Below are 10488 nucleotides of genomic sequence, written 5' to 3'. Positions count from 1 at the left end.
AAACTCCACTGTGACCGATTCAGGCTGGACATAAGAAAGAACTTCTTTACTGTCCGAGCCCCCATGGTTTGGAATAGACTGCCACAGGAGGCGATTCAAGCACCCACTTTGAATGCCTCCAAGACACATTTGGATGCTTATCTTGCTGGGATCCTATGATCCCTGCTGACTTCCTGCCCCTGGGGCAGGGGACTGGACTCAATGATCCTTCGGGGTTCCTTCCAGCCCAAATGTCTATGAAAAAAACACCCAAACCTGTCACAGATAAAGCAAGGTAACCACAGCAGCTGATACTCTGCTTCTATAAAAAGTTAATAATGCTCAAGAAGTCCTGGGTAGAAGGCCATGCCCCCACTACAGAGGAAGGCCGACCTCCTCCCCTATCCTTGCCCCGCAGTCTGACCACAGTTTAGAAATCTGACCATAGTAGGCTAAAATTCCCTCCTGACTCCAAATATGGCAATTGGCCTAACCCTGAGCAGAGGGCAAGACCCTCTAGCCAAGAACCCCTGGCTTTGCTCCAAGCAGGAGAACTGGCACAGCCCAGCTGAAGTCCCCAGCCTTAGCTGTACCCAACACCCAATGCTTCAAGGGATGCTTAAAAACACTCTGACACACATAGCAGAAAAAAAGGGAGGAGTGGGCAGAAGGACCCAGCAAAGCCCAAAAACCATGGGAAACGCCCACGGTAGAAAATAGGCAGAGCTACGCCTAGTTCATCCCCAAACAATGACTGTCCAATCTCTTCTTGAGCACCTCCAGTGATGGGGAATCCACAACCTCCCTAGGCAATCCATTCCACTACCTCACTATTCTCACAGTGAAGTTTTTTTTCATGTTACCAGATATAAATTTACTTTGCTACAACTTCAAGCCACTGATTCACATCCACCACAGCAAAAGAGAGAAGGTGCTTTTCCTCTTCTTTATGGCAGCCTTTCAAGTATTTGAAGATTATTATCATGTCTCCTCTTATTGGCAAGCTGAACATGCCTAGCTCCTTCAGCCTCTCCTCATATGACTTGTCTTCCAAGCCCTTGATCATCTTTGTTTCCTGCCTTTGGACCCTCTCTAACTTTTCCACATCCTTTTTAAAATGTGGAGCCCAGAACTGCACACAGTACTCCAAATGAGGCTGAACCAGTGCGAGTAGAGAAGCACTATCACTTCCCGTGTCTTGCACCTAATGCTTCTATTGATGCAGCCTAAAACCGCACTAATCTTGAGTGGCTGCATCACATTGCAGACTTATATCAAGTCTGCGGTCTACCAAGACACCCAAGTCCTTTTCCATAGAGCTGCCTTCCAGCCAGGTGTCCCCCATTTTGTATTTTTTATTATTCCTCCCATGGTGCAGCATCTTGCATTTGTCTGCACTGAACTTCATCTGGTTAGCTCTAGCCCAAACTTTCCAACCTGTTGAGATCCTTCTGAATTGTACGCTCGTTCTCCAACACGTTCACAATCCTTCCCAGTTTCACGTCATCCACAAAGTTGCTCAAGAAGCTTTCTATGCCTGCATCCAAATCATTAATAAACACGTTGAACAGCACCAGGCCTAAGATGGATCTCTGTGGGACTCCACTTGAAACCTCCTGCCATTCTGGGCCCATTAATAATTACCCTTTGCTTATGACTATTGAGCCAGATAACTTGTACTGTAGTAGTTTTTTCTAGCCTACATTCGTTCAATTTGTTTGAGGTCATGTATGACCTTGTCAAAAGCCTTGCTGAAGTCCAGATGCACTATATCTGCAGCATCCCCTTCATCCACCCAAGTAGTTACTTTATCAAAGAAGAAGACCAGGTTTGTTTGGCTCTATTTGTTTTTCATAAATCTACCTGGCTGCTTGCAATCACCCTTTCCTCCTCCAGATGCTTGCAAATGGCCTTCCTTAGGATATGTTCCAGTGACTTCCCAGGTGCTGAGGTGAGGCTAACGGGTCTGTAGTTCCCCGTGTCCTCCTCCTTGCCTTGTTTAAAGAGGGGCATTACATTGGCCATTTTCCAATCCTCTGTTACCTGGCCCGTCTCCCACAACTTCATGAAGGTCATTGCCAAGGGCTCTGAGAAATCCTCTAACCCTGGGATGAAGCTCATCCAGCCCTGTTGACTTGAATTCATGCACACCCAACAAAAGCTCTCTGACTGTGTCTTTTGTTATCTCCTCCCTCAGTTTACCCCCTTCCTCATGCAGATAACCTCTATTCGGTAACTGGCTAGTTAATTTTTTGTGAAGACTGAGGCAAAGAAGCTGCTGAACAGCTCCACCTTCTTTGTATCCTCGGTTAGGAGTTCCCCCTGGCTTGTTAACAAAGGACCAACAGCTTCCTTGGTCCCTCTTTTCTGGTCAGCATATTTATACAGCCTCTTCTTGCTGTCCTTAGCCTCCTTTGCCAGGTGCAGCTCATTCTTTATCTTTTCCTTCCTGACTTTGTCCCTGCACATTTCTTGCTATTTCCTGGTACACGTCCTTGATGACCTGCCCATTCTTCCACTTCCTGTATGCTTTCCTTTTGCAATTGAGGCATTTTAGAAGTATCTTGTGCAGCCACATTGATCTCTTGCCATTCTTCCTGCACTTCCATCACGTTAGGACAGCTTTGTGTTGGGCTTCCAATGCTGTGCCCCTCAGAAGCTCCCAGCCTGCCTACATGCCTTTATCCTTTAATCTATCCTCCCATGACACCATGCCTATTAGCTCCTTGAGTCAAATGAAAGCTGCCTTTTTGAAATCTAGCGTCCTAATTTTACTGACCTCATGCTTTTCCTGTCTCAAGATCTGGAATTCTAGCATATCATGATCACTTCCCCCAAAGTTACCCAGCACCTTCGCACCCTCCACCAGTTCTTCCCTGCTGGTCAGGACAAGATCCGAGATAGATGATTTCCTAGTTGTATCCTCCACTTTCTGGAAGAGAAAGTTGTCTTCTACACAAGATAGGAACGAGCTTGACATTTTATGTTTGGCTGCATTGTTCTGCCAGCAGATGTCTGGAAAATTGAAGTCTCCCATCTGGCTATTGAGCTATGCAGACATTTTGCTTCATTTTAGCTCTTTGAGTTCAACACAGCAGAAGGTTGTATTTTAAAGTCATGTGGAAGCCCAGGGCCTTTTAGCTGTTGCGTTCTGACTGATGATACACCTGAGTTTAGTACCACATTTGAGTTTTGTGGCCCCGTCCATTCGAATTTAAAATAGATTTTTTGTTTTTATATAGATGGAAGACAGTTTTAATATTAAATTAGCCATACTATAGTGACAAATTTATACATCAAATTCTAAATCAAATCTCAATATTCCCCAGGACTATCAATTTCTACAGCATGAGATGAAAATGGAAATGCCCCTGTCACTATATCTGTTTTCACTGGAAGTTGTTTATAGGAAAGTGGAAATGGGAAGCTGTCCAACCAAAACACTAATCTCCATTTTATCCAGAAGTCCAGCAGGCAGTGCCCAATACCAACAGAGTTGTACAGCTCTGGCCCCAAAGAGCGTATAATATAAGGCCCAAACTCTGATATAACCAATGAATAAGAAAACTATTGGAAAAGAGAGAGAAGATCAAGAGTTAAAGCAACAAGATTAAATGGTTATTCAGCCAAGGACATCACACAGCATGGCAAGACAGAAGTGCAGCTGTTTATTTTTCAATAACCAAATGAACAATGTCTGCCTTTAATTCATTGCTATAGATACTGTGACAAACACCTGACCCATGCCTGTGTCTAGTTGCCCAGATACTGTAGCTGCAGTAGCTGGCATAGGCAGTTTTCACTTAATGTTAGTCAGGAAATGCCCTGTCTCTTTAGACACAGACCGTACCTCTCTCATCTAGAGCTTTGTCAAACCTTCAAGCTGTATTACTAACCCAGAAGACTCTAGATCTTCAGCTGGTGATTTAGACAGGGGATCACATAAGTGGGATGGGTGGCTGTGCCCACAAAACTTTGGTTCTGTGCTGGCTATTTATTCAGTAGCGGATGTTAAACAAGTATTTATTACAAATTTAAAGTCCTTAACTAGGACCCAGTTAATACAGAGATCCCCTTATTACTCACATAGCACATAATTCTCCCCTGTGTACTGAAACAAGAATTACATTGCCAGAGACTCTCCAGCAAGACATTATCAGCCGAACTCCTTTACCCGACGGCTGCTAAGCTGGTCAGAGCCCAACTATGATGAATGTTGATGCACAGGACACCATCTCAGCATATCTATTGTTAGGTAATTAAACATTTTCCATCTGAGACATCTTTATGGCATGTTGTCAACATTCTGTGTTTTTTTAAAGAATGAGTAGAAATGTTGAGTGCCTAAATTTGTGGGTGCCCAAACTGAAGCATCTTAGAAGGGTTCGATTTTAAGAAACAGCTGAGCAACCACCTTCTGAAAATAAATGCTAGTGTAGATAATGAGTTTCTCCTGGGAGAGCGCACAGGAAGCTCAAGATTTTTCTCCCAGAACAAAAATGTCTGTGCCAGGAAAAAAATAATCCAGGAACAACCAGAGTTAGATCATTCCCAGGAGAGTTTCTCAGACAGCGAGCATCTGTACGCATTGGGCATTTGTACACATACTTTTTTGTCCCACAATGCGCCGGAGATGCGCTGCTTCGGACTTTGCACTGCACTGCATCATATGCAGTTGTATAATAGGCAAAATGCGCATCAGCGTGCAGAAAATGGCGGCAGTGTGCTTTTGAACTAAAGCACCGTCTACATGTTTTAGTTCAAAAGCGCACTGCCGCCATTTTCTCAGCACTGCCACACATTTCATCGCTTATACAACTGCAAGCATTTCAGTGCCAGGCGCTTTTCAAAGCGACTGGCACTGCGGTGCTTGCACATGTAAAAATGCCCATTCTCTACTGAGAAAGACCACAGCACAGTCCCCAGAGTGTGCTTTGCTCCCTTAACCCCATCTCCCTCCAGGGGGACAATATGTCACTGACTGAACTATGTTCTAGCTGAGGAGGGATCAGAACAAGTTCCCTTCACAATCCCACATTGTGCGAAAGGGAGATACAGGCTGAATGAGCAAATCAGGCCTGCCCTGTACACTGCTGCCATTTGTCTCCAGGCAGAGCAAGGGAGCCTGTAGAAAAGGCTGAGATATGTACAGAGCGGCCCCCTGGCTATACAAGCTCAGCACTACAAGCTCTCTGCTCTTCAGGGGCTCAGCATTTGAAAGTCTGTTCAGGTTCTATCTCCAGGTAAGTTTTCCTACCAGGAATTCTCCCAGATCACTTGAATGTGTGTACACAGCCTAAAACTCCCTTAAGGTGTCTCAATTTAGACAATGAGAATGGAAGTTTGTCACATCACTAGCCATGTTAAAAATCCTGCTCATTAGTTTTCGTTCTCTGCTAGTTTTATTTCTCATCCAGATGCTATGACAATAAGCACTACATACATACATTTAAAAAATACCTTTAGTATCTTTTGTTTCTTCTTCTAAAAATCTGTTGTATAGACTTCTGGCCGCAGAGTTCATTGATTTTACTGGCTGATGTAGGATCTTATACTTGCTTATCACAGCCCTGTTCATATCTTCAATAACTCCATTTATTTGATCATATGTTAGACGACCTCGCATATACCTAAAAGACAAACACCAACAACAGCAAAGTCAGATTTGGAGCACCAAACATTTTGTCCCACTTAGTTCGTCAAGGAGCTCTAGCTTAACAGCCCTTTACATGTCATTCCCAATTGAGAAATTTCTCCTGTTCTTGTGTTTATGAATGCACATAATAGCTTATTTTGATCAATCTCTTTGATCCCTTTAGTAATTGAATATCTGGAGGGAAGGAGGGGAAAGCTTGGCAAGAAAGCCTAGACAACAGCAAACTGTCAAATTAAGGTGTGAAAAATACCAGGTGCCTAGGGCTGCCGAAGCATGTAATAAAGGTGATGGTTATTGCATTCTCAAAATTGAGCAGCACATCCAAAACCATGGGAAAAGGTAATTAAAGAGAAACACTTTTTTTATTTCAAAAGGTAATGGCCAACACTACAATTTGGTTCATACTTTGATCCCAAAGGGTCTCCTCCTCTCATCTTTTTAAAATAATTTGTTAATTTTAAGTAATGGCTGTGTTTTGTTAAGCTGGCCACATAGCTTTATTATCACAAGATATCAAATGCTGAAAGACCATGTAAGCTTGTACAATATTTTTTAAAACTAGTATCAGCTGTGATATTATTTATTGGCAACAGCCTAGATATATTGAAAGTGCAGGTGAGATAATAGAACAGTGATCTCACTTACTACAAGACTGTTCACTATCTATAGATGTAAAGTGAAGCATTCAAGAAAAAGAAACAAACAGTACGTACAAACTGAGACAGTTGTATGAAAAACAGTAAATCCAAGACCTGGGCTAATAGCAAAATAAATAAAAGACAAAACTGAAAACCCCATGCAATAAAAACGTATGATAAACTCAGACTTAAATATGCAGACAGTTTATGTGGACAGTTTCTCAGTTATTACAGCATATTTTGCAATGACATGTCCTGAAAGACCTGTAATAAGGCATAAACCAGAGCCATCAAGAAATGCCCTACATTCTGCCCTGCCATAACTTATTCATGAAGCTACTGTGAGAAACTATCATTCTTGCTGAGCACTGAATTATGGTTACATATAAAGATTAGTAAAAACTAAAGTGCAAGCACAGAAAGAGGGACCATCAATCTAACTGCCCACGAATTAACACCTTCATATGTACCTGTCATACTGGTAAGTCTGGAAAAAAACAAGTTACTATTCTGTAGACAACGGCACTAGTTTCTGGCCTTTTTCTAATTACAAAACCATTCACACGTCTTTCTACTAGTGCTTTGCACTAAGAGAAAAATCTGGAAGTAACTCATTTGGCTCCCTCTGACCAGTGGAAGTAGAAACCCCTCCACCCCTCATTTTGGTTTTTTTTAAAATCAAGCCTGTGACCTCACCTGGCCATGCACCAACTGAGTCTACAAACTCAAGCTTCAACACACCTAACAATCAGATATCTGGCCCCAGAAGGGTGATTCAAAGAAACAGAGTTCAACATTTCAATTCCCTCCTATACAAGCAATGGCGAGGAATAAGACAGTTCCAAAAACCAGTTCAAAGAGCCTGAATGCTGAACAGGTTGCTGCCCAGAACTATCCAATAAGGCGCACTAAGGGCAGGCTTGTTCTGAACTCCCGTATCACTGGTGCTCAGTCACCTGACTCAAGGCTGCATATTAGACCCTTCCTACAAACTGTGAAAGGGGGCAGAACTGTGCTAGTGATCCCTAGTCCCTGAACTGTGAGGCTGTTTATTATTAGACAAACTTTAGATTTAAAAAAATGCAAATGCATTTTGCTCTGTTGCAAAGTCTCATAGCAATAAGCAGTTTGCATGCTATAGTTGTTTCCTTTGGGGTTTGTACTATATCTGTAAGGCTTGGGAGTGACTAAAGGGGAGGCTGGAGACCATGAAGGAGTGCCCTAGGAAGGGTGCTGTCCTAATGGGTGCCAGTAAGGGATTCCCACATTTTGGAGCTCAGTACAGTGAGGCAGGGTTGGGGGCTCAGTGCAGTGAGAGAGCAGCAGATACCAGAGCCACTCTCGTGTCTCAAGCTGCAGGCTTGGGGCCTGGCATACTCAGACAAGGCTATGGGCCTGGACTGCAGAGACAAGAGCTAGTACCCCAAGTAGTGCCTTGATGGGCAGGTGCCCCAAAAGGCAGCCTATTGTGGACAGCCAAGGACAAGGGCCTAGAGGGGCAGGGACTCTCAAAGGTGCCTGTTGGGGACAGGCAAGGGTGAGCACCTGGAGAACTGTACAGAAGGGTGAAGACTGTGTGCGTATAGACTGTAAGCTCTGGCCAGAGTAAGAGGGAGTACTGCTCAGATCTGGGTGTGAGCATTGAGCCAGCTGGAAACCTGAAAATGAGCAAGATGGAAAAGGCACTGAAGGTGAACTCTGGTTCTGAAGGCAGCCTCCTAAATATATTCACTTTTACATCAGGGCAAAGCTATACTGGGGGAGCAAGAGGAGGAGAATGGGTATAGTGCATCTACCAAGGGATCTGTAACACAGCTGCCCCAGGACAGACCCTGTTACAACTCTCTACTAAACCCAATGCTATTAGTGTGTGTAAGGCACTATCAGAGTCTGTGTACTGGACCTCCCAGGGATTTACAAGTCTGTGCCTGCGGTTCTCAGACTCAAGGCACCACTCAGAAAATGTCAGCTTAGAGATTTCACTTGTTTTTAGACTACAGAAAAGTAAACAGAGCAATTCTTCTGGTTGTTGCAAGAGGTCAGAATGGTTTTTGACACTATGGATTTCTATTGAAATCTCTGGGTTTATCTTGTGAACCGGTGTAGGTGTTTGCACACCGAACAGCGCTAATACTATGCAGCACCTTGTAACATCCTTAAGAGTCTCATGGCACCTTTGCTGCGAATCACTGGTTTAGGCACTGTTCCACCTCATGTCTGGATAGAAATGGAGCTTGAGGTATAAGGAACACTACAGTTTAAAATGAAGACACCAAAAGAACAGAGGTACCAAACAAGTGTTGTGGCTGCTGGAGTGGAGGTATTCTAAATCCCCTTTGAGATGTTAGGGCTCAGGTAGAATTTAGGTACCTATTTGGGCACGACATTCACCAATCTTGATCTTGATTTTTTTTTAATTCATTTTTCTCCGCAATCTATGGGGACTGCCATAAAGACGGGGGTTTTTTTAGGAAAGCAGGGTTAATCAAGATTGCTCTATCACACATGAAGGAAAAAAAATCCTTCTAATGGCAAAACCCCAAAAGCAGAAAACATTTTTTCCAGTCACCATACTCTCAAAATCAAAAATTTAAAATATATCACAAAATCTGAGAAGCTGAAGGGGTAGTCAAGGAAACATTTAATCAGTCTTTAGTTTAAAGTATATGGAGATATCCACTGTGCTGTATCACCTTGTGACAGCTAAAAATTATGTCTGTGTGATAAAGGTGCTTGCTGAAGGCTCTATGAAGATTAGACCAAGTGTTTTTCTAACATTTGTTTAGATATTAAGCTATATGTTGTTGCTAAGAGCCTAATTAAAATGTAAAATGTAGTAAGGCCTTGCATAAAGTAAAGCCTAGTAAATTTAGCAAAGCCTTGAAGTAGTAAGGCCCTGTGGCGTAGTTAAAATTAACATTCACACAGGAATGCAAAGTTTGTACTGCTATTGGTCAGTCTAAGGACAGTTGAAGTAAAAAGAATCTGAATGGCTGTAACTTATCAGCAAAGCCCAAAAATTATAAATGGGCTGGCACATTCGGAAATCATTCAGAAGGAAGATGTAGCTCTGTAAAAAAATACTAATTTAAGATTAGCTGCTGGCCTGGATCAGTGGCCCCGTGGACCTCGAGGAGCCCAAAGACTGAATACCAGGGTCCTTCCTGGTACCCTGCAGACAGCACTGATCGGGGACACCTGACTTCGCTGAGCTTTGCAAAAGAGAAACTTGTTGTGCATCAGGCATCAGAGGGGACTTCCAATAAGTTGCCAACACAAATTATTCTTGTCTGTCATTGTTTGTCTTGTTACTACACGTAGCTGTGTTTTTGTTAAGTCAATAAACCTTTCTTACCTTTCTACTCCCCGACCACACTCTCAATCAATCCCGAGCCCTTCACTGGCGGCTGGAAGACACCTCAGTTCTCAGAAAGAAGTGGCTTGACTTAGTTTCAAAAGTGTTAAGATAATATGTAAATTTCTCATTGCAAAAAGAGGTTTTTTGGGTAAATGTGATATCTTGTATTAAACCAACTAAATAGTCGGAAAAATTGCTCTCTGCAAGCTTTTGGGTACAAACACCCTTCTTCAGGCAGAAGGAGAGTCATTGCAAGAAGACACTCTCACTGATCAAGCTACTTTTAGATCTGTGCCCAAATGCAGCGTGTACCTTAGCAAATCTGCTGTGGTGTTCTAAGTGAGTGGAGATTATACTGTGCCAGTAAGTTTCTAAGAATTATTAGCAGCAGAGTCCCTCATGCATTAGGAGCATAAAGGGGCTGGAAAGCAGATGGATTTTGTCAACCGAGAGCTCCCACAGCCTGAGGGAGCTACCAGCAGATGTAAAACCAGGGATCTCTGACAGTTAGAGAATGCTTTACGACTTGCTTTATAGAGCATATTATAGCACAGGGGTGGGCAAAATACGGCCCATGGGCCGGATCCAGCCCGCAAAGCCATTCTGTCCAGCCCATGGGGCCCCTAAAAAATATAGAAAATTAATATTCCTCTGCCCTTGGTTCCTGTCAAAAATGACAGGAACCAAGGGCAGTAGGGCCCAGGGGAAGCCTGGTGGGCTTCAACAACAGTGGGGCCCACCCCGCCCTCAGCCGGGGCTTCTCTCCTGGGAGCACGTGGCTGTCCTGCACCAGAACTGCAGGTAAGTGGGGGGGAGGGAGAAGGGCTGGGGGGGGCCCGGCAGGGAAGGAGTGCGGG

At 43.6% G+C, this 10488-nt stretch overlaps 1 protein-coding gene across 1 annotated transcript in view; it reads right to left on the bottom strand.

Moving 5' to 3' along the window:
- The window catches only part of SKA1 (spindle and kinetochore associated complex subunit 1), a 40702-nt gene that overhangs the window by 2141 nt on the left and 28073 nt on the right, over positions 1 to 10488 (bottom strand). The window contains exon 6 of the mRNA XM_006033137.3: positions 5440 to 5609. Coding sequence (XP_006033199.1) covers positions 5440 to 5609 — 170 coding nt within the window. The remainder of the gene's footprint in view (positions 1 to 5439; positions 5610 to 10488) is intronic.

Source organism: Alligator sinensis, unplaced genomic scaffold (genome assembly GCF_000455745.1).
Source record: "Alligator sinensis unplaced genomic scaffold, ASM45574v1 scaffold24_1, whole genome shotgun sequence".
NCBI lineage: Eukaryota > Metazoa > Chordata > Crocodylia > Alligatoridae > Alligator > Alligator sinensis.
The sequence above is the reverse complement of the archived record's forward strand: the minus strand, read 5'-3'. Positions and strand labels throughout refer to the sequence as shown.